We start from the raw sequence: 23,928 nt of genomic DNA, 5'->3' as shown, positions 1-23,928 counted from the left end.
ATTCTCTCTCCTCAACACCGTCAATCTATGTAATAAAATATGCTAATGTGACATTCTTACATTAATTTCTTTTGCAAATCTTATTGAAATTAAATTTTAAAAAAAAAGGCCAAATAAAAGGCAGAGCAGGGTTGGGCCTCGCCATTGAGGCGCGGTCGCCGCCATCCATCGCTAAGGGGGCCGACTTGAGGTAGCAAGCCCTCGGCGAGCCGTCGGCCTTGGGTGAGGGCCAATGTCACCCAGCTCTGGCTTTCATCAACCCATATATGGGCGAACCTCTCCCGAGGTTGGTGAGGGCCGGCCACCCTTACCCGCAGCCTGCAATCTCAAGCCGGCCCCTTGGGCGATGGACTTCAATGGCCACGCCTCACCGGCAAGGCCTTGCCCTGTCCCCCTTCTTCTTCTTCTTTTTCAGTTCTAGCTTTTTGACATTAAATTTTGGCCTTTTCATTTCTTTAATTAAAATGAGATTTGGAAAAGATGATAATAAAAAGATGCCACGCATGGTACAAAAATTACTTTAAAAAATGCCACGTCAGCATATTCCGTTAGGCAACTAATGGTATTAACGGAAAGGCTCGATTGCATCAATTTCACAAATTTTAAATTTTAATTACATTTTTTACGAATTTTATAACTCAATTCCGCTTTTTTAACAAGTTTTAGAATTTCTAATATATTTTTCGCACTTTTTTTGTAGGTTGAATGAAGATTAACTCACCCTGAATACAAACTTCTTCTGATTGTCACAAAGGGTTCAATCCATCACAAATTATAGTTCGAAGAACAAATGACAAATTTAGCCAATCAATCAATCAGCTTCAGAACTCTCTGACAAAGAAAAAAAAATCAGCTTCAGAATTCAATTAGAACTAACTTTCAGTTCAAGAATTGACCCGGTTCTTTAAGAATTGGTTCGGATTGAATTAAATTGGTCTAGATTAGGCTGGCTCGGGCCTCGGCCTGAAATTCTGATTTTTCATTCTAAGATCATAATAGTTGTGTATTTCCAAGCCCAATACCCAATTAATTGGAATTTCCAAATTTTATACTCGAATTCTACCCTGTTTACCATCTCGTTTCTCGATTGTTTGATGTTTAATCATGCATTTCAACTTGTATTTGGCTTTGTTAGCGTATCTAGATAATACATCATTTTTGTACATTCCTATTTTTTTGTTAAATTTTAGATGCTTTTTTATTTTTTAAAATGCCTTGAGCCGGTCCAAGTTGTTTTTTGAAATGCTTGAGGTGGAGCCTAGATCAGTGAGGGTGACCCTCACTTGAGGCCGACAAGGCTGGCCCTCTCCCAAATTGACAAGGGTCACACTCGCTCGAGGCCGGCGACGGCCTCCTAGAGCGAAATCCTTGAGAAAGAGACGACGAGAAAACTGGACGCCGAGATGATGGTCTTGTAGTTGGCTGGTCAAGTGAAGAGAGCGGCGGACCAGCGAGGGGAGCTGGATGGTCAAGCCTTCTTCCTTGAAGCTTCAGTTTTTTTTTTCTTTTTTTGGTCAAAGGAACAAAGTGAGAGCCTTCCCTGAGCCTTCTCACTTTGTTGGTCTTATTTCTCAAAAGTAATTCTTAAGTAAATAATCATCTTTTTTTTATTCTTATTTTTGCTTCAAATATATTCCCGAGAATTAAAATCGTTTACTTTACTAAACACGTGTCTTATCTTTTTTCTGTTCTAAGCAACAGAGTAAGAGAATCGTAATCATTGACAAACAAGCCCTTAAACACATCCGAGAGAAGAAAGAAAGGCCTAAAGCCCAACCGGGCTTTTTTAGGCTTGAAAAAATCACTCTAGGACGGACCAATGTTTTTAAAATCGGACCAGATAAGTCGGTTTGATTGAATATCGGTATGGTTCATATTCTCATATCACTAGGACATCGAAACAATCAAAAGCCATTTTGGAACCCTTATTTTTTCAAATTCGACCCATACTACCATCATATCGTTTGTCAATCATCTGATATTTACTGTTACATTTTATCTTGTTTACGACTTTATTATGGTGTCTAAATATTGATTATTTGTTCCTGTTTTACGCTATCTATATTTCTCTAATTTTTTAATTCTCAAAGTACTTGGGAGCCGGTCCAAGCCTTTTGGGCCTAAGCTACTCCCGATCAGCGCCCCGACTCATCCAAGTAAAAAAAAAAAAAGGACCCAAATCCCTGCCAAAATCAGTCCAAGGCCGACCGATGTTCTTAAAACCGGGTCGGACCGGCCAATTCAATCGGAAACCGGCTAGTCAGTCAGTCCAATTCATATTAGTGCATCTCAAGAACTGGTTTTGAACCGGATCAACCGTCAAACTGTTCCGACCGGTATCAGAACCATATCGGCCCAACTGCAAATCAAAAGCATTAATCGCGAGACAGCAGAGATTCAAACCTAGCACACTCCACTCCACGCGGTCAACCAACCGTTGGAGCACCCAATTTGTCTCCCGGTGGCGAAACTCGAAATTGAACTTGAAGAGGAGGATGAACAAAATGCTCAAATTGCCCTGAATGCCTGTTGGATTTCCGTCCGCCACTACTACAAGTGGTACACGTGCAATCTCTTGAATCAGTAAATCCTCATCTCTGAGAAGATTCGTCTCCCTTGACATTATCTTAATCGGTTTCGTACGTACATAACAACACTGTACAAGTGAATGGGCCGATTCGATCCGCTCAATAAATTGAACAGGTTGAATTGCATACCGCTAGTGTTGTTTGAGAAAAATTTCCTCTAAATATTTTGATTCTGACAAAATTATTTATTTTTGAAAAGAAATTGGTTAATGCCTATAAACATTGTATTGTAGGAATGAACACGTGAATAAAAGCTTGTATCGTTCCAAACATGGTGTTCAGATTATTGTAAACCGGTGGGTACGATTCTGAATGTGGAAGTTGGGCAAGAATATCCAACCCAATAATAAAGTCTTTGTCAGGAGAATTGCATCTAAGAATTTTTGTAGTCATCACACATTTGCTTCTGAGATAGTTAAAGCCTTTTATTCAGATTGAGGATGATGTTGCCTCTGAAGATTTCTACTTGAGAAGACTTATATGACACGTCGGCATGCACTTTACTAAAGCTCAAAATCATTGTTCTAGTCTGTTTAGATTTAAAGAGTTTTTTCTACTTCTAAAGTCTGCTTCTGAATTATATTCAGATTCTACAATATCCTTTGTCTAGATTCTAAAGACCCTTGTTTGTCGGGTTTCCGTTACGGCTGAGTTATTTATGGAAGTCCGTAATCCAATCAGATCATGAGAATATCTTCGATTGGCTATTGTCTTCCAGGAACAAGACATATTGGAGATTTGAATAAACTTTACTTATGAAAATTAAGGATTTGATTTTATAGGCGACTAAGTCCGAAAGGTTCGGACTCTACTCCAACTGCTACTATATCTTTCCAAATAACTATATCTTTCTAGATATAGTCTTGTTCAATCGAAATTGATGGCGTCCGTCAATGATTCAAGAGCGATCCTTTGAAAACCTATCCAACGACCGGTTTGAGAGTAAATGAGTATAAAAGGGAGATCTCCATCGTGATCGGTGCGGGATAGATCAAAACATATAATTTCAAAATGCTTGAGTTGTTCAAATTCATATACTTATTTTTGAAAGCTATAAGTCTTATCTTTGAGAGATTTTGTAAAAGTGATAAAGTGTGACATTTATTGTAACCTTTCAACGATTCATATAGTAGAATCCAGCCAATCGGTTGTCGGCGTGAGAGGGTGGACATAGGCTTGCTAAAGCTGAATCACTATAAACTTTGCGTGCATTTCTCTCTTACTTTAAACTCTCTTTACTGTGTTTAGATTTCTGCACGTTTCTTTACTGACTTATTCAATTTGTGTTTTAAACTTGTTTAAATTTCGCATTAAATTTCAAAACTGTATAAAATCACCTATTCACCCCCTAGATGATAGTGCTAGACACAACAAGTGTTTGCACCAAAAAATGACCGACTTTTAGTTTATTATCGACATGTGATAAACTTAGTCGATAAGAGCAAAATTTGATTATATATCAACAAAATCACTAACAACATGATGAATCGACAAATTGAAGGAATCGACAAAATGTGGAGTCGACAATCTTGAATGCAATCGTCAAAGAAGTAACTCACAACGTAGTGGATACGTCAAGGTATTGGAATCGAGGAAACCGTCACGGTAATGGAGTCGAAGAAACTGCAGATAGCCGTCAAGGTAGCAGAGTCGAAGAAACCGTCGATTACCTATTTTAACTTCCCTTTGTAACCTTCGTTGATTGTAGGTTTTAAGAAGCCCCATCGTACTACGAAGCCCCCCATACAAATCAAATAAATTTCTCTTATTCTTTATTTTCCTATACTTCATTTTGTTTTCCTTAGCTATAATTTTATATTCGCGTTGTTGATTAAATTCGGGCGTAGTATTATCGTGTGGTCAAGCTTCATGGTCGACTGAAGTCTAGCGGGGTCTATCTAGGTTTGGTTCATTTGGAACAATTGTACTTTTCAACCTTGTTGTCGATTAAATTTTGGCACGGATTGTGTTTATACAATACTATCAAAATTCAAGTTGTTGATTCTCTTGTTTGTCTGGATATTTTCTGTCCGGAGTCGCCACATGACCTGTTCTCATTTAATTAAAAATGAAAAAATGATTTTCGGTGAAAGATATTTCGTTACAGCAAAAATTTTGGCGAAACAGCCGGCTAATATGATAAAACCATTAGTATGGTTTCTAAAATATCGAGTAAGACCAGACATTCAAGCGTGTAAATTTTTTATTCACATGTAATAAGCCCCGTGTGAGAAATTTACCAAATAGGAAATTGACATATTTAGCGCTCTTTCTGTCCAACTAAGACTACATTTGCTTTGGCTTCAGAAATGAGCTTTGGGAAATGCAAATGCTAAAGGCCCTTACCCCTTTGAGGGAAATGCAAATTGCGTTTAGTAAAAACTCCTTTGTAAAGCAACTTTAGGTTAAATAGTATTTGGCAAACTTCTTCTTTCAAAGGGATTTGATTTCATTTTTTGCAATGCAAAAGCCTTAAACCCTTTGCCAGAGCCAACGAATGGCTCCGACCACTTGCAAGCTAGATTTGGCGCTAACAGCCGCAACGAGAGTCGCGCCACCTAGGCAAGGGCCGCTCGAGGTCGCGCGCCCTCATTAGGGTCACGCGAGGCTGCTCCTTGCGAAGGTCACGCGACCCTAATGAGGGCAGTCCGGGTCATGACCTCGGGTGGCCCTTGTCGGGGTCGCGTGACCTTCGCGGCCCAGGTGATCACCATCCGGATCGTGGGACCTCTCGCCAACCTCTCGTCGGCCCCACGCTGGCCCGATCTGGCCTTGCTAGGAAGATGAACAAAAACAATAAATGCAAAAAATGAACAGTAACAATAAGGGAAAAATGGAAAAATGAAAAAAATTAACAAGGATAGTTTTGGAAGAAAAAAAATCATTTAACCGTAGAAATGGCATTTCCGCAAATGCTGAAAGCCAAAGCAGGTAGGAACAGCTTTGCCAAGGCCAACATTTGGCCAAATGTCGAACCAAAAGCTGAATCAAACGCTTCATTGTTTCTCCAAGGGACTTTGAATGCTCAAAATACCTTGAAAAAACTGAACCAAACATTGCCTAGATGTTTAGTTGTACATGTCACCCATCCGGGTTTTTGTTACAATAGGATTATCAATGTACGTTTTTGGGGTAAGTACCGGAGCACGGAAAAACTATAGAATAATTATCTTGAATTTCGAGCAAGACTATAGAGACCATTTACGATATCACCCCTCAGTTTAATGAAATCTCCCCGAAGAACTCGGCAATCACACATGACTAGATAGAAGATCCTCTCTTTGTAATTGTTAGAAGAAAAAGAAAAACCTATTTTATGGAGAGAGCTAATTACAATATACGAAACAAGATAATTACTAAAAAAGTGTTAAACTTATTGTAATTGTGCCAATTCAGTTATTCCTATGAATTTTGACCGGAGATCGCTGACGTGGCACGATCGACACCGACGTGACAATATTTTATAATTTTTAAATAATTTTTAAATTTTCATTTATTTATTTATTTATTTTTTCCTTCTCTTCTTTCTCAGCCACACCTCTAATCGGGGACACCTCAAACATGTTAAAATTTTCTCCTTGTAGCTGCAATTTTTTTGGAAAAATAACAATAACTAGTGGGGAGAAATTTGTACAATAATCGGTCATTAAATTAAAATAATCTGCCTGACCCGCAATTATCTATGGTGGAAGTAATCATTACGCCCCAATGTTAGTGACAAAAGAGAAAGAAAAGTGCCATTAACATGCTAAAGAAGTTCGGCACCCTCTTATAATAATAATAAAAACTCACAAAGAATCTGCTCCGTTCGAACGAAGGGACAAAAAAAAAAAGAAAAGCAAAAGTGACTTTTTGTTGGAGTTGCTTTCAACTAAGGACAGATCAAAGTCGCACATTAAAGACGACAAAAAGAAATTAAAATTAAAAATGGTCTAATCTCAATAAAAATAAAAATAAAAATAAAAAAGGTTCATGGTTGCTTCTCGTACTGTTTTCTCTAGGGCTCATCGTAAATGATTAACCCGTCAATTTCGACGAGAAAGAAAGAGAAGTAGGTGTGGTTTCTTAGACTTTTAGATCATGATTCTTGCCCTAACCCCCTCCCAAAAACGAGATCTCGATTTTTAGTCCTAATCATTGGAAAGAAGCCCTAGCCCCGAGGACAAGATTAATGATGCTGCCTTGGGCACACCATTAGAGGAAACTTCTCCTGTACTGCATCTTTAAGTGGGAGCGAGCGTGGTTGCACGGTCGAACCTGATATCTGAAACTAAATCGGTGGAGAATCGATCCGATTCTAAGTTTTAGGATATACAGAGGAGGTTTCAGATTTTAAAAATTGAAAAATTTGTTCTGACAAGTAGGTTATAGGTTCTAATTAAGGAAAACCTTGAATTTTTTTTTATACATTTTTCTTGATATATATTTTCATAGGATCCTGCGGTATTTCATAATGTGTCTAATGTAGAACCACTAATCCGAGCTTCAATTTTCTGTGATATTTAGGACCGAGACTTTTATTTTTCTAATGCTTCTTATTTATTTGCGCATCTAAATATGAGTTGTAATCAACATATTGTAATAGCAAGTAATTGTCATTAAAAGTGTCGATTTATTGTAATCATTCAATTAAGAGTACAGATAGAACTCGTGTTATACCCCGGAACCAACCTCGGAACCCGTGACGGGTTAGGTTCCATGATCCAATTAACGAAGAACATATTACGATTGGCGGGTTCCGGGTTCCAAGTGGAACTTGGAACCGCTCACTCCTAATTTTAAGTACATTTTCTCACAATGTATATTATATGATCAACTTATTTAAATTAATTAATCACAAGCCGTTACTATGGATAGAAAGTATTACATCATAATTAATTCTTTTCTAGATGAAACGTGGCACGAGAGACACATAATGTATTTGATGATAATTTAAACTCCATAACCAAATTTGCATCTAAATGCAAAATACTGTTTCTTTTTTTGTACCTCAACGAACAAAGTGCTTTTGCATTGCATCTATGTAAGTAATTTGGAAAATTTATCAAAGTATGGTTATACAAAGTGATAGGATTTCCGTGAGGGTGTGTATGGGGAAGAGACGAGACAAAGCTAGGGATGCTACATGGGTAGTAGCCTGACGAAATAATTGGTGTTCAATGTAGCAAATGAATAATGACAAATTGTTCTGCATCTACAATGACCAGCTAGGAATTGAATGAAGAAACGAAGCTCGCATTGGCTAGTGGCTACTACCTATGGAAAGGGTTTTGGGTGAAATAAGAGAAAAAAAAAAGAGATTTGAATTTATATTTTGCCGAAGGGTCCCGCTCGATTCGTTTTATTAGGGAAAATAAAAAAAACATCGTGCCATAAATTTCTTACAAACACTCTCTTTGATTTCATTGCATTTCAATCGAGCGCTAAAGCGTCGTAACTTTAATAACGCCCGCTTTGGTTTGTCACAATAAGGCTTAAGGGCACTTGCGGTAAACGTTCTTTTAAAAAGTTTATATCAATCGGGCGTTTGATTGAAAAGCCTCGATCGCCGAATAGAAATGAACGTTAATTAAGAATTACGGCACTCGAGCAATCGACGGCAAAATCATAAATACCAAAAAAAGGCGAGTGCCGCACGAAAAGAATGACATTTATGATCTCATTTTCGATGGAACTCGCGATTTTCATAGCGATCCGGAACGGTACCTCGTAGGACGAAAATTCCATCAATGAACCCCAAATTTTATTTATTTTTCCTTTTTTTTTTAACCAATCACGAGCAAATCTGTGAGGACTTTCGCTTTTTTTTTTTTTTTCACCACGCATTGATGGTAAGGAAACAATAGGCCTCTCAACATTGAATAAAAAACATGCATGCTTCGTGAATTATTTTTCTGACCGGCGAAATGACTCCTGCTTCCTCACGCTTTCGATTTCAAAGCTCCCCGAGGGTTTCAGCGCCGGATGCCGAGTGTGAATCGATCGATGTGCCCACGCGGCAGTTTCTGGAATTTTCTCTCCCACGTTAAGATCGAATTGAAAGAAAAAGAGAAGGAAAAAAGAAGAAGGAAAAAGTAAAGAAAAAGAAAGAGAGAGAAAGAGAAAGAGAAAGAGAAAGAGAGAATCGTATGCTTCGACGAGAGAGGAAGGGAAGGGAAGGGAAGGGGGATGCGCAAATCCTGAAAACTCATCAGGCTCTGATTTCGACTGTACACGGCATTCACCGCAAATCGAGAATCGCGATTCGCCGTCGACGCCAGGCTTCCTTCCTGTACTGCTTTTTGCTTTTCTTTTCTTTTCTCTTCTCTCTCTCTCTATCTCTACTGTGCAACAGAATTTGAAATCAGCTTTGGCGCTCGACCTGTGGGCGGCTCTTGGAGCACGATGGCCGACGTCTCCTCCCGCCGGAACCTCAGCTGCTTCGCGATGAACGCCTCGATCGCCCGCTGGAACTCCTCGTTGCTCATCTCCTCGTCGCCGCTGCCGCAGGAGCTCTCCCGCGGCTCCCCGCCGGATCTCTCCGTCCTCCGCCGCTTCTCCGCCTCCGGCGGCAGGGGAACGCCGCGGCACTCTTCCTCCTCGTCCCCGTCCTCCTCCGGGACCTCTTCCTCGAAATCGAAGACGCCGGCGTCGCCTCCTCGAGCTCGGGCGGCCGTGCTGACTTCGCTGATGATCTCCTTGTCCTCGTACACGACCTCCTCTGCTTCGCGGACCGGAGGGAGCGCGGGCCTGGCCCGGCTCTCGCTGATCTTGACGATCTCCTCGTACAGCTCCTCGACCGCGCCGTCTTCGGCCGGTCTATGGGCGCAGAACCGGCAGGCCCTGGCCAGGAGGGCGACGATAATGGCGTTGCAGAGAACGAAGGCGAACAGCGGCCGCGCGACGAAGCCGAGGAGGAGGAAGGAGTACTCATAGGAGAGTCTCACGGCGAGCGGGACGCGAGTGGAGACTCGGAGGAGGAAGAAGAGAGCCAAGCCGAGCTCGAGCAATCGGAAGGCCGTCAACACGACATTGAAGCGGAAGTAGCTGGAGAACGCGGTTGTCCGCTTCTCCGGCTTCCGGTCAGAGCCGGCCGTCTCCATGGATTCTCTCGAGAGAAAGAAAGAAAGAGAGAGAGAGAGAGGGGGAGAGGGTTGAAGCTTGGAAGCGAAGCTTTTTCGCCTCGCCCTTTTTTTTGTCTCTGCGAGAGAAGGTGATGCTCTTTTTATAGGCGTTTCCAAGACATACATAACTAATTATGTCGTCGGAAAAGTCGACCAAAAATCCTAAATTATGCATACTGTGATATATATTCATCCCAAACTTATATTCACGTGACATGATTGCTCCAATTTGTACTTGTGAATACATTTATCCCAAACTTGCTTATTGCAACTTGTACCTGTAAATATATTTGTGACGCCAAAAGCCTTAGAACTCGTAACCCCGTGACACATATGGAGTTTTTGGTATCACAAAAAATTAATTTGAGGTAAACGTGTCACACGGATACAAATTCTGAGGTTTTCGATATCACAAAATAAAAATTTAGGATAATTATGTCTTACTGGTACAAGTTTGAGATCTATAGTGTCATAAAAAAATTTTGACATAAATGTGTCACGGACTCACATTAAGTATAGTCTAAGGTTTTTGATGGTTTTTCCTTTATAATATCTATTTTCTTTTTTCTTTTCCCTTTTCATTTTTTACCTCCTTAGATGGTAAAATTAGATCGTTCGATTGGAAGAATATGTGCCTCAGACTCGCAGGTATCGAGGGCATGGACCATCACGATTACCAAACCAAGTAAAATCAATAGACATAAGAAGCGAGCATCGTGACATCAACAAGAGTTAAAGTTTTACCCCGACAATGCCTGCGCCCTTAATTAACAAGAATTATGAAATTTACGCATCCCTTGTTGTTTGCAAGCTTGGTCTTGTAATTCTCAACTGAAACCAGAACTCACCGAGCACAGAACCGATACGACTCGACATGTGTATGTCTAGGGATGAGAGGTTCCATGATCGGTCAGGTTCCACTTGAAACCCGAACCTACCTTTCGGAATCGATTTTCTACTATATGGAATCTAGAACCTATCATGTATACCTTGAAATCTAAAACCAATTATGTTGTAGGTTTCGGGGTCTACTCAGGTTTCACGTGTATTTTTAATTAAACCATTGCAATGAATATTAAATTTAATGACCAACATTTATTACTATAATCCACTTATCACAATTAATATTAGATACAATAAAATAAAAGTATCAGTCATAAATATTGTAGAAAATGAAATTTTAGATTGGTAGTTCCACATTACACAATCATAATTGGATGTTATAGAATACTTCACGATCCCGCGAACAAATAAAACAAGAAAAATACAAATACATGTTCGACCACCCATCGAAACTGGTTTTCAAATTTTTTAAACTTGAAACCTACTATGCATACCCTAAAACCTGAATCTAAACAAGTTCTCATCGAGTTGCTTCTCCAGTTTCCGATTCTACCCTAAAATCATGCTCACTCTCGTCTTGTATCGGCGAATAGAATCACGACACGGCATGAGCTTCTAGGAGTTGGAGTCTCATCCTAGTCCTCTTCATGATAACCAAGCAGGAAAGAGAAGAACATGAAGAACAAAAGAGAATCCTTGTTGCAAAGAGAGGCAAAGCATTCATGAGCCATCCATTATCCACTCTGTAAATGAGGGCACATAGTGGGCAAATCTCTCCCAAGTTCCCACTAGGCGAGAAAAAGATGTGTGGATGGGCTCCATTTCCCCCTTCCATAAATTCTGCATCTTCTGCTTTATTCCCCTCTCTTTCAGGTGAATTGCTGCGGAAAAACACTTTGCATTCGCATGCCTCCTATAGATTAACTTATCTCAAAAGCTTGAGCGAGGAGAGGAGAGAAAAAGCAAAGCAACACTAAGGCAAAAAAAGGGGAAGAGACTCTAGTGGTGGAAAAGATTGCAGCAGTGGAATCCTAAACACAGCGAAGGGATGACGAACAAAGAAAGTTTCCCTTGATTCAAGCAATGATGATGGAGATGAAAACCCATTTGCTTGATCTTTTAACCCAAAGACCCTTTTCGGGAGAGAGATTTGCTGATTCGAAGAGGTGATCTTTTTCGAAAGGAGATAGCGCGAATTGCCCACTTTCTTGTCTGTAAAGAAGAGAGAGAGAGAGAGAATGATACATGGAAAACTTGTTGAAGGTACAATAGAGAGACTTGATTTATGGGGCTCTCATCGAATCTTAATTTGTGTCTTTCCTAATCCTAGAATTCATTGGATTACGTGGTGCTGGTTTTCACTTCACTTAAAAGGCAGGATTGACATCCCATACGTTTAGAAGAATCCATCCTGGGTGCAAGGAACAGAAATGAGAAGTGAAAAAAAAAGCATGTTTCGTTGTTTCCGAGAACAAAAAGAGAAACAATCTTATTTTTGAAAAATAAGCTCAGTATAACTTAATGCTCATCTTTACAACCACGAGTCCACCGCCGATCATTGGCCGGGTTGCCGCACCAGCTCACCGATCCCCGCCGCCTCCACCAACATTTTATTATTAAATGAAAATTCGAATAGAAATTTTTAGGGTCATACCAAACATATTTCTATTTTTTTCTATTCTGAAAATAATTTTTTTTTGCAGTTACCAAACGCGTTCTTCCGCTTAGAAACTGTTCTAAAAAACAGAATCAGAAAAAATCATTTTTGCTCACAAATTGTTCTCGGGAACAGAAACATCACCATATGCACCATTGTCCGTGAAATAACGCAGCGGAGCTTTTCAAGGAATTTTTTTTATCAGAATTTTTTCAAGGAAATTAGAATGGTACAAAAATGAGAGTAGCTTTTTAGTTCATAAAGAAAAAGAATTAGAGAGAATCAAATCGGTATTTCCCACATCATGTGTTCTTCACAGTAGATTTACTAACTAGAGAATGGCAGAGTAGATCACTAACTAGAGAATGGCATATGTACTTCAGGATTCCCTTCGTTTCAAATTGCAACCATCGATTTGTAATGTGGATTCCTTCTCACACATGGCCTTTTAAGGCACCTTATATGCTCCGGAATTTCAAACGACAGACCAAATTCAAGAAATGATGTACACCTTACGATTCGGGACACAAACAACAAACGAGAAAAAGCGTAAAAACGAAAACAGAAAATCGAAATACAAGGTTTATCCCGATTCACTCTTAAACTATTTTACTAAAATTAACACATCACATCTCTGTTACATCCCTCAATTACAAGAAAAAAAGATAATATATAACGGTAGGTATTTATAAACTCAAACTACAAAAGTCCTTCGGCGGCTCGAGAGCCCCGCTTTCTTATTGATGGGAAGTATGAATCACTCTCTAACAGTACACACTGAGGAACCAATTCGTATAGGATTCGTGGACATCAAAGTCTTCCACGGAATGAATAGGATGAAGTTGAAAAGCAACTTTCGAAGCCTTCCTGGCCCCCTATTTTCCCCTTGACGAGCGTTGTCGAAACGAGGGTTCAAACCGTAGACCTTCATCGCCTCCCCTCCCCTCCCCTTCACAACCGATTTCCTTTCGTGGAAGGGGAAAATGACACCATATCCAATGAGGGACCCTGGAATAAACTCAGCCATCACCGTGAATGGAAGTGAACCAATAATCTTGTAGCCTCATTGACATCATGAAGCTCCAATTTGTCCAGAGGAGATCAGTTTATGTAGCAATTAACCAACGTGCTTACAGATTTGGAAGCCGTGGACAAGAACAGAACCTAATGAAAAATCATCCATTTATACTATTTTTAGATATCCTCGGGGTTGAAAACAGCTAATCAGAGAAAGGGATCACCTCTTCTCAAGATACATACTTTCTTAAACTCGTCATATTTACATGAAACCCTGTAAATTTTGACGTAAACCCAGCATTTTCAGCTCCCAACGCGCCTTCCCCTTCTATGTGCAGCTTGTGCTCTCCTCAAGTCCTCAATGTTGCTCATCTTCGCTCAAATCTTACAGATCTGATAGAACTTTTAGACTGATATATAATGAAACTTGCGGTTGATGGGCTCTGGCTCAGGATGATTTCACAACTGGCTCGGGTAGAGAAAAGGCTTTCGATTAAAGTTGCCAGAGTGACCTTCCTGCGGCTGCTCTGCCTCTTGTAGCCAAAGCTTGGTAGTGTACTGTGTTGATGAGCTGATCTCTCGGGTGAGTGCTGAAACCAGGGTCCCTCCACGATTGAATGAACTTGGTCAGGACACAGGACTGATAGCTTCCTGAGGATGTGCCGGGCATCTTGAATGTGTGCATCGAGACAGTGTTTCCAGAGTGAATAATCAGCAAACAGCAACAAAGCGAAACTCTGTCATCACAAGACTACTTGGCACGCCCCGGTGCATAGGTTCTTGGGAAGTGGGGAGATGTCGACGTATGCATCCTTACCCTGATTTTTCAGAGAGGCGGCTTCCTGACAAGAAACACCCACAAAAAACCAAAAAAAAAAAGATTTCCTAACTTACTCGAATATCACAGAGTTATTTAATTTACCATTCTCACATATACAAAACTCAAATAAAAAAGGAATAAACTATTAGAAATTCTGTTCTAATATTATTTCTTTTTTCACCCAATCCATCTCAACATGGAGGAGATAAATCAGTATCTTGTGCTTAGAGATATTGTGAGAGATTCAAGGACGTAAAATTTCCTCACAAAATATTCTGACAGTGAATTACCTGAAAACATCTGTCCACTAGGAACTGGAAGAGTGCTGTAAAGGTCTGCAACCACCATCAGTGAAAGCCCATGTTCTTGCAACAACAAGGCCATGGCTTGAAGCTTATCAAATACAGGTGAATCTTTATATGCCTGAAAGGTCAGAAGCTGTGAACATCATCCAATAGGTATTGAAGCCACTGGCATAAACAGCGGTTCCGTTCAGCCTAAAATTAATTTCTCTGGTTCCTACAAAACCCCTGCTCCTACCCGGACAAGTAAACAAGCTTGACGTATGAAAATAGCTAAGAGGAGAGGCAATGCAAAATGCTTCATTGTTAAAACTCCTTCCGAAGACCTGTCAAAACTAAATGCTGAAGAATTGTAAAGCAGAGATGAGAAAGGAATGATTGTATTTAAATCAGCTAATGCAGTTGAGCTTGACGATGGTTATAGATTTTAAAGTTCGTTATAAGAGATCAAGGTGAATTTATCCATATTTCTACCGCTACAAACTGAAAGCATATGTATGGAGAATTTGACACCAAGTCTATTTAGCCAGTATGGGGACAGATAGATGGGAAACTGTCTCCCTGGAGTAACCAGCGGATTTTTCGAGCTGCAATTTGATTGGAACCATGCAAGTTTAAACAACGTCATCCATTGTATGTCGTTCATCTTTGTGGAAGAAGACAACCATGCACAATGCACCTTCTTCTCATATCTATTTTGACTGGACCTATGTGGTTTAAGCAATATCAATCAGGAAATCATCCATTCTTCCAGGAACAAGGCAACCACACAAATTCATCCTCCACATACTTGTTGCTTGAGACCAGTACAGCGCAACATCAGCTCTTTCCCGTCACGCCTTTTCTGTTGCCAGCTTTGGTAACCAACAAGATTGATGAAAAAACCATTAAAAGGGAACAGTGAAAGGATGCTCTGTTTCAGACCTCAACATCATACATGAGGGAAGCTGCATCCTCAAGACTAGTTTCTCCCAAAAAAATTCAGAACACCGCATAGCTTTTCACTCCATAAATGAGACCTGTCACCAGCCACAAATGTGGACACACAGTCCTTCACCATAATCCAAGACCATCAAGTTCCAGCAAAGCTTTTGTGAACTTTTTTTTTCCCGTCAAATTGTATAGCAAATAATGCAGAAACAGATCTCTGGAAAATAGTGCAGAAACAGATACATTCTGGAAAATTAAGTAAAGAAAAATCATTACTTTTCAGCCTTTTTATGATTAGAATATTCGAATATCAACAAGAAAGAAAAGTGCCTCCCTTTAAATTTCAGAATGTCCATAACTTCTACAGCAAACCTTAATAAAGTCATTCTTCAAAACTCAATTGGGGAAAAAAAAGACACATAAAAAATAGTGTCTTAATCACTCATGGTCATGAAGTTCCTCAGAAAACCTGATCCTATGTCAATTCCGTATAGTACAATCAACCCAGTTGAAGGGAGAAAAAATTCCTATAAGCCCTTAAGTCTGAAAGACCATCATACTGCTTCAAACTTCCAAACATTAGTTTACAGAGAGGTATCCTTGAACAATTATCACTGTCTCAGCATTAAGTAACCTATGTATCGCCAAAGTGCAAAAACTCTTACCGTCCAATGACCAATGAGGATACTGGAATACTATGTGAAAAATCTCCAGCATAATTAGTACGCAACAACGGGGAAAAATGTCATCTTCTCACACTGTAGCAGCTCGCCTTTGAGAAAGCAATCCCCTCCCCGAAAACCGAAAACCCTGCAGTATGCTTTGGAGACTTTTGTGTAGTGGATGATTTGATGACCTCTTCCGCTTCGAACTTTGAGATAGTCTCCAAAATGATTCTTTCAAAAAGGACAACTAGCAAATTCCACACCGTTGTCATCGTTGCTCATGACCAGCAATGGTTTCCCCACATATCTGTGTCTTCACAAGATCTAGCCAGTCAAAATAAATGGAGCTGACCTCAACTGTAATGAAAGATGAAGCATTGCTTCTTCAATCGCCAACATCATCCAGAAATATATCCACATCATTGACATCAATTTCGTCCAGCCTCAGGAAATCCAATGTGTTGTATATTTCTTCATGCTCTAGAGGAGTCCGGTCACCAGCAACAAATGTAGACACACGTTCTTTCACCTTGATCCAAGACCATCCAGGCTCCTTTATCACTCCCTTAGACTTCATCATCTTCCTTATATCTGCCGCTTCCCTCCATCTCCCTTGGGCAGAATATATGTTAGCCAGCATAATGTGAGTTCCAGCACAATGCGGATCTAACTCAAGAATTTGCTCAGCAGCAAGCCTTCCACGGTCAACATCACCGTGGACTCTGCACGCTCTCAACAAAGTTGACCAAACAACATCATCCCGTTTGAATGGCATGTTTTTAATAATGTTCTCTGCCTCATTTAGGCGACCAGCACGACAAAGGAGATCAATCATGCAGCCATAGTGTTCCTTTGTAGGAATGATCTGGTGCTTCACACTCATTGTATCGAAATAACGAAATGCGAGATCAACCAGCCCGGCATGGCTACAGGCTGTAAGAACACCAATGTAGGTGATAGGGTCCGGTCTCAAGCCCACTGCAGGCAGCTTCTCAAATAAATCAATCGCTTCATGGCTATATCCATGTTCAGCATATTCATTTATCATTGCTGTCCAAGAAATGATATCAGTGCTTGTTGCCACATCAAAGATTTGTGATGCTTCTTTCACACACCCGCATTTGCCATACATGTTAATTAGAGCACTCTGTATCATAGGCGTATGTTCTAAACCAATCAGCAGGACGTGAGCATGAAGTTGTTTTCCAGAATCAAGGATAGCCATATTTCCACACACACTGAGGATGCTAGCAAGAGCAAACTCAGTTGGCTTTGGTCCTTCTCTTCTCATTAGAGAGAGAAGCTCAAAAGTTTCCTCACCACATACTCCATTTGAATACCCTGCAATCAATGTGCTCCATGAAACCACATCCCTTGTTGTCATTTCATTAAAAACAATTGAAGCCAAAGTCAACTGTCCACACTTAGAGTACATAGTCATAACGGAGTTTGCCACTGACAGAGAACTGGAAAGACCTATGCATAGAACATGGGCATGCAATTGTTCGCCCCAGTCAATTCTGGTAAGATTGGCACAACCGGATATAACTGCAGCAAATGTGTATGCATTAGGACTAGCATCTGATTCTCGCATCTTTAGAAAAGCTCTGATGGCAGATTCCTCCTGGCCCATCTGAATGTATGTAGAAATTATTGAGGTCCAAGAAACCACATCTCGCTTTGGCATCCTTTCAAACAATCTCAATCCATAATCCAACTTTCCACATTTGTTATACATTGTCACAAGGGTATTGGCAACAAATGAGGTTTCAACAAATCCGTTCTTAACTGTGTGAGTGTGTATCTCCCTCCCATGGTCTAAAGCACCCAAATCAGCACATGCCTTCAGCGCAATGGCAAATGAATATGTATCAAATTGCACCTTTGATCTCCACATTTTGGAGAAGTACGACAACCCCTCCCTACAACGACCACTATGAACTAGTCCGGTGATGATGGCGGTCCAAGAAACGACATTTCTCAGTGGCATCTCATCGAAGACCCAACAACCTAGCTCGGTCCTGCCCGTTTTAGTATACATGTCCAAAAGGGTACTGCCCACAAAAACAGAGTTCACCAGTCCAGTTTTCACAGCATACCCATGTAATGACTCGCCAAGGTTCAGATTCACGTCGAGTCCACAGGCCTTGAGCGCGAGACTGAGAATGAAAGGGTCCATCTTGAGTCCCGGCGCAACCCACACATTCAAGAACAAGCCCAGAGCCTCGCGGGCGTTCATGGCAGCGACATATCCGGAAATCATCGTGGTCCACGAGATCTCGTCCCGGTGAGGCATATTGTCGAACATCCTGCGAGCATGGCTCAGCTGACGGAGTTTCACCAGCTCTTTCAACCGCGAGTTAGCCTCGGGCATGTTCGGACGACCTGCTATGTTGGACGTAGTGGCAAAGCGATCTGGCCTCATCTCTTGGAACAGAACATGTCCCTGGTCAGCGCACGGCATGCTCGAGCTTGAAAACAGCCTCCAAGCACGAGGCCTGCCTAGCGAGTTCATCGTCTTGTACATGCACAGCCCCCTGACTCCATTGAGTCGAAGTTTCTCTGCCCTTCTTTCTACTGGGTTCTAAGATTGAAGTTGCAAGTGGTGCCCCCTGTTCGTCATAAACGATCTGTTACCTGCTTAAAAGGAAGAAAAAGCTGAGAGGCCGAAGCACAGCCCAAAGCAAATCTGGCCCATGAAAGCCATTAACAAAGGCTCCGTTTTTTTTTTTTTTTCGTTACAAGCTTCATCTGTTTCGCAAAATATAAATAATTTAAAAAATATTTTCTTAAAAGTAACCGCTTGTTATCGGTAATGAAAATATCTTTCTTAACTATTTATTTCAAGCGATACTAGCGATCATTTTTAGAAAATGTTTTTCGAATCATTCATTTTTCGCGAAACAAATGTAATTTGTTAAAAGAAAAGACAGCTTATTGTCTTTGAAAATCTTTGAAGTAGCTGTGAGGTACGATAGAATGAGGTAGAATACAACAATGTTTAGAACGAGGGATCATAGATGTTGATAAGGTATCCTCGGAAATAGTCATTTATCGCGCTTCTCCTCGTGCCTTTGAACACCGGCTTCCATGTCTTTCGTGGATGATAGGTTTACTAGTGATGTTTTCTGGTGAACGACTATTATTACCAGTCATCACATCCTACATTAGCCGGCGGTCGCCGTGTGACTTCCAAGGCGAACATCAAAATTCGAGAGAATGGCTAGCTTACATAGGTTCCTCATATGATCAATAGATTAGGTTATCGATCAACTTTCGCGCATCTAGCGGACCAAATGTTCAGTTCTTGCCTAACGAAAATCGACTGGTCACCATAAACAGATGAAAACCAATTCTGTTGTGATGTTGCCGCCGTCGTAGCCGTCGTAAAGCCCTGGTTTATTCGTAACCTCCTGGAAAGTAAATGTCGAAGCGACATGAAGATTATAACACATCATGTGGTAATGAGCTAATTTGAAACCATTTAAAGTCATCGTTACTGATTAAGCTCCCATACAACAGCTTCTGAAATGGCGGATGATGCCCTCAACATGAGCAGAAACCTATAAAGATCACACATTTATGCTTAATCTTAGCTTACCCTCCTGGACGAGAAACCAACTCATCACTAAAGAGAGGTTGCCCACTCCCAAACATAACATCATTGTAATCTGTAACTCTTTAGATTTTCGCGAAACCGGCATAGTGTTTTGCTAAAATGCACGCTCTCAATTCCCATTCGGCGTTCCCCTGTTATGTGCACTCCGTGCTCTGTTCCATCTGTCAACGTTTCTCATCCTTGCGAAGATCTTTCGAATCTGATACAACTTGTGGGACTGATACGCAATGACGTTCGCAGTCGAGGGGCTCTGGCTGAGGACGACCTCATAACCATCTCGGAATGAGTCCATGCCTTCGGTTAGAAGCTGCCAGAACAGGCTTCCCGCAGCCGCCCCACCTCTTTTAGCTGACGCATACACCTTGTAGTAGACCATGTTGAAGAGCTGGTCTCTCTGGTAAGTGCTGAAACCTGGGTCCTTCCATGATTTCCCGAACTCTGTCAGGAGTAACGGCTTCCTGAGGACGTACTGAGCATCTTGGATATGGGAATTGAGCCAACTGCTCAAGAAGGAAAGCTGGTACTGATTATTCGAACTTGATACCCTGCTCATCCCACAAGGAGATAATTAACAAGTGGTAAGCAAATTCTGCCATCGAAACTATGATTGTGTTCATCAAACTTGTAACATGATATTTGAACTCAATATGATTTGAATCTCACTTATACGCTTTTTTACATTGATTGGTAAAGAGGTCTCTTAGGCCTGAAGAGGTAGCACAACGAAGATCTTAAGGATAATTTATCATCGCATCTACACTGGAAATGAGAATCAATGTCATCTACGAGGAGTGATTTTATACCAAAGCAAAGCATGTTTCAATTAAAGCAAACACATGTCATTCATAAATTTGTATGTGGCCTTCAGTTAGCATACTCTAGACAAATTGTTCTTCTAGACCGGTGGATAACGACAGAAATCAAGATCCTAAGGCTTACAGAAGTTTCTAGTCTACAATCTTCATCTTCCCAGTTTAAGACAGCAAGTCTGAGCTACTTTTTGGCAGTTCATTGTACTCATATATCAAAAGGGAGACCTTTCACAGTGGAGAGAAGAGGTACCATTGGTCCGGATACGAGTGAATGGTGGCAAAGTCAATCCCGGGAATGCGATTGTTCGCGATGAAGTCAGTTCCAATATCGAAGCCAGGATTAAGCCCCTTCCTCTGAGGAGTTGATTGTCCATAAAATCCTTCCAGACCCACTTCAAGCAAGTGATTCCGGTCTATTGATTTCACGAAAGAAGCCATTTCCATTATCCAAGCCTGTTAGCCAAGCACCAACAATTCGGTCTGAGCTTCAGAATTTTTTTGCAAAGGAAACCGAGAAGGTTTGGCAATTATTACTCACTAACTACATTTAAAAGAATCTCTTCTTTGTTTTTACTACAATTCATGCAGGGGTCGGCTCATGATGGTGGTAGCACAAAAGTAGATAATGGCAAGTTGACATGTGAACTTTACGTTTCTGAACTGGCAATGTCATGCAGAATTCAGATGCAAGTATTTGCTTCTGAAGTGAAGTTGTTGCCATGGATGCAGAACAAGCATGTACAATCACATGTGAATTCAATGAATTAGTGCACGCCAGGAGAAATTGAAATTCATCGGAGGTCGATTAGAGATGATAATCAGAGAAGAAAGGACCCAAACTCCGTTAATAAGTTTCTAATGCATTTTCAGGAGATTTATCTCCGAATCCATTTAACACAATTAGAGTAGCTACATTGCTTCAAGGTTACACCAGACTTCTTTTGTGACCTGAATGGTTCTTCCTGAAGCATCTGATGTGCATCTAGGCTCATTCATGAGCTCCCAAGCCATGATGGTTGGATCATCCTTGTAGTGTACTCCAGTGAACCCGTTATATCTATAGAGAATGGTCTGCGGAAGCAAAGATTGATTGAATAAGAAAGAATAGCACCATTTCATGCTAAAAAAAAAAATTCCTTAACCATGATTCACAAGGAAAGATCTGAGACATAATGAGAAAAAAAGAAACTAAAAAAAACGAAAAGAGATTAAAAAAAAAAAAACTTTTTGATGTAACCTTTGCTTTACCTTGACGTGATTCTTGTAAAAACCTTTGACAACAGCGTTCCTGAAGAAATCATCATCAGACGTCAAGTACTGCCCTCGACTCCTAGCCCAATTCACATACTGCTTCTTCCCTCCGAAGTTCTCATAGTCATTCACTAAGCTCAGTATCAGCTTGATCCCATACCTTCTGGCTTCAGCTATCACAAAATCCAACCCCTTGAGAGAGAGAGAGAGAGAGAGAGAGAGAGAGAGAAAAAAAACAAGAACCCAGACGTTAATATACCAAGAAAGTTGTCTGCTTTGCCCTCTTGACGAAGAAAGAAGAAACAGATCAGTATCTTGTGCTCACGAAATCTACGACATTTTGAAGACCCACCATCCTAATTTCACGAAGAATCGTTGTGAGAACTAATCAAAATCAACCTGAAACATCTGTTCATTGTAGGAACCCGGGGAGTACTGAAGAGGCCTGTAGCCACCGTCGCTGAAGGCCCAAGTCCTGGCAACTGTTAGGCCGTGGCTCGAGGCCTCCCTGAACGCAGCCGAGACCTCGTGCCTCTGGGAAGGGTCAGAGGCCATGTACATCAGCCAGTAAGCGTTGAAGCCGTTGGCGTAGTAAGGGCTTCCGTTCAGCAGGAAGTGTATCCCTCTGGCCCTCACGAACCCATCGCCGGCCTCCACTTGGCGGGCGTGGAAACAAGCTTGGTGGAGGACGACAATGGCGACGAGAAGAGGCAACGCGAAATGCTTCATTTTCTTTCACTGCTCGCTCTCCGAGGATCGCGTGAGTGATGAAGAATGGCGAAGCAGAGCAAGGGAAGAAGATGAAAGCGTTGTCTGAAAAAGCAGAGAATGCAGTTGAGGATGGTTAAAGAGGTTTTTAAAGGAGCTGTCCTTCGCTTTATTGCGTGAAATGAATATGGTAGAGTTGAGAGAGGCTTTGTCCTATTATTTCTGCTGCAGTTGGGTGCAAAATCTATGGCGATTCGGGATGCCCCATTTCCCTAGGCCAGTATGGCGACACCGGCTACTGTAGACTGACTAGCTACTGTACTATGGAAATAACTTCTGATCCTGTGTTTCTAGACGACTTTCAGAATAGAAAAACCTTTCCGTACGAATTTAAGCGTAAAGATACGTGTTTGACAACGATTTAAAATTTTTATTTTTAAAATAAAAAATCATTTCATAATAACATAAAAATTTTATGATTGCGATAAAAGTTAAAATTGAGATGAGAGGCGGAGCTACGGTTGCGATCACTCACGGATGACGGCTCGAGACCGACAAAGATAAGAGTTTTTATTCTGTTTCTGTTTCAGAAAAAGAAAAGTACAAAATTTTTTCTTTTTATTTATGCTCCAAACATATTTTTGGACACAAATTTTGTCCCAAAATAGAAAAATGAGATTGTTTTACCAAATGAATTTTCGTTCCAAATCTTTGTTCTCGCGAATAGAGAAAAATAAAAAGAACAAAAAAAAAATAATATGGTTATCACGCACGCCCGCAACTAGTGATGAAATTTCTTTGAATTTCAGTAATTCAACATCCCCAAGCACTATTCCGGATAGTAATCCATGTCGAACTTAAGTTCATCTCTTCGATCCAGTTAAAAGCACATCATTCATGTCGAGACTAAAGAATTCCGAACGAAATTGCCTCCCTGCGATCGACACTTTGTGAAGGGAAACGTGTTAGGAATCGCGTACCAATTCCAGAATAATAATCCAAGCAAACAATCCACACTAGTATAATATAATAATAAAAAAATCGAATCAGAAAAATGCACTAGAAAATTTGTTATCGAAGTTCATTCAAACTTGGGCTACGTCTCCACACGTAGACACTCCGTGAATCCACTAGTTTTCGAGAAAAGTAAGAATACACTTGATGATCTTCTCATAAGATCGGGAGACAAAGAGATGTAAAACACTCAAGAATGCCGTCACAACTCATTTTTTCTTTTTCTCTTTATTCGCTACTCTGCGCTTCTCTACCTTTCACTTCTCTCTTTCTTTTTGCTTTTGATGGCTACTACCTATATATCCCTAATATATGAGGTATAGCTTTTGACCTAGAATTAAAAAATGAGAAAAGACAAAAAAGATAGTAAAAAATAGATTTTGGCTTCACAAGCCAACAATCTCATATTTGAAAACAAATATGCCTGATGCACCAAGCAACTTTGCATCTATGATCTTCAAAAAACTAGTAACCGAAACTTATGCCTCTGCGATGCTCCTCATAACACGGAGCAATACCAATAGTAGTAGTACGGAAAGTATGCTTCTCTCTGTCTACTACCTTGGTAAACATGTCGGTTGGATTCTTTGAGCTTTCAC

At 40.6% G+C, this 23,928-nt stretch overlaps 4 protein-coding genes across 9 annotated transcripts in view; 1 reads left to right on the top strand and 3 right to left on the bottom strand.

Moving 5' to 3' along the window:
- LOC115736252 (transmembrane protein 53-B) overlaps positions 1 to 23,928 on the top strand; it is a 391,123-nt gene that overhangs the window by 295,439 nt on the left and 71,756 nt on the right. The window lies entirely within an intron of this gene.
- LOC115736239 (putative pentatricopeptide repeat-containing protein At3g47840) lies at positions 7,394 to 18,524 on the bottom strand. 6 transcript variants are annotated; one of them, XM_048272714.1, is made up of 3 exons: positions 14,569 to 18,524; positions 14,319 to 14,451; positions 13,359 to 14,026 (listed from the first exon to the last, which is right to left on the bottom strand). In XM_048272714.1, exon 1 carries the CDS (start codon positions 18,450 to 18,452, stop codon positions 16,311 to 16,313), a length of 2,142 nt encoding a protein of 713 aa, XP_048128671.1. In that variant the 5' UTR covers positions 18,453 to 18,524; the 3' UTR covers positions 13,359 to 14,026; positions 14,319 to 14,451; positions 14,569 to 16,310. The 6 variants fall into 6 exon arrangements, with proteins under 6 accessions (XP_048128674.1, XP_048128671.1, XP_048128672.1 ...); XM_048272715.1 differs by having other exon boundaries at positions 14,319 to 15,819; positions 15,926 to 18,524; XM_030667826.2 differs by having other exon boundaries at positions 15,926 to 18,524.
- LOC115736243 lies at positions 8,897 to 9,740 on the bottom strand. The gene has a single exon (XM_030667834.1). The coding sequence runs from the start codon at positions 9,668 to 9,670 to the stop codon at positions 8,909 to 8,911; it is 762 nt and encodes a 253-aa protein (XP_030523694.1). The 5' UTR covers positions 9,671 to 9,740; the 3' UTR covers positions 8,897 to 8,908.
- Positions 19,398 to 22,620, bottom strand: LOC115736241 (mannan endo-1,4-beta-mannosidase 7). The gene is made up of 5 exons (XM_030667830.2): positions 22,007 to 22,620; positions 21,605 to 21,799; positions 21,305 to 21,427; positions 20,607 to 20,809; positions 19,398 to 20,089 (listed from the first exon to the last, which is right to left on the bottom strand). The coding sequence occupies exons 1-5, from the start codon at positions 22,334 to 22,336 to the stop codon at positions 19,654 to 19,656; spliced, it is 1,287 nt and encodes a 428-aa protein (XP_030523690.1). The 5' UTR covers positions 22,337 to 22,620; the 3' UTR covers positions 19,398 to 19,653.

The sequence above is a fragment of the Rhodamnia argentea genome, chromosome 11, assembly GCF_020921035.1.
Source record: "Rhodamnia argentea isolate NSW1041297 chromosome 11, ASM2092103v1, whole genome shotgun sequence".
Taxonomy (NCBI): Eukaryota; Viridiplantae; Streptophyta; class Magnoliopsida; order Myrtales; family Myrtaceae; genus Rhodamnia; species Rhodamnia argentea.
The sequence above is the reverse complement of the archived record's forward strand: the minus strand, read 5'-3'. Positions and strand labels throughout refer to the sequence as shown.

What these genes read in the sequence shown, in the direction of transcription:
- LOC115736243 (XM_030667834.1), bottom strand. Translation starts at nt 9,670, where the DNA reads ATGGAGACGGCCGGCTCTGACCGGAAGCCGGAGAAGCGGACAACCGCG.
- LOC115736239 (XM_048272717.1), bottom strand. Translation starts at nt 18,452, where the DNA reads ATGTACAAGACGATGAACTCGCTAGGCAGGCCTCGTGCTTGGAGGCTG.
- LOC115736241 (XM_030667830.2), bottom strand. Translation starts at nt 22,336, where the DNA reads ATGAAGCATTTCGCGTTGCCTCTTCTCGTCGCCATTGTCGTCCTCCAC. An exon ending in ACAATGAACAGATGTTTCAG is followed by an intron (nt 21,800 to 22,006) that starts GTTGATTTTGAT and finishes CTCTCTCTCAAG; the next exon opens with GGGTTGGATTTTGTGATAGC. An exon ending in CACTCGTATCCGGACCAATG is followed by an intron (nt 20,090 to 20,606) that starts GTACCTCTTCTC and finishes TGGGATGAGCAG; the next exon opens with GGTATCAAGTTCGAATAATC.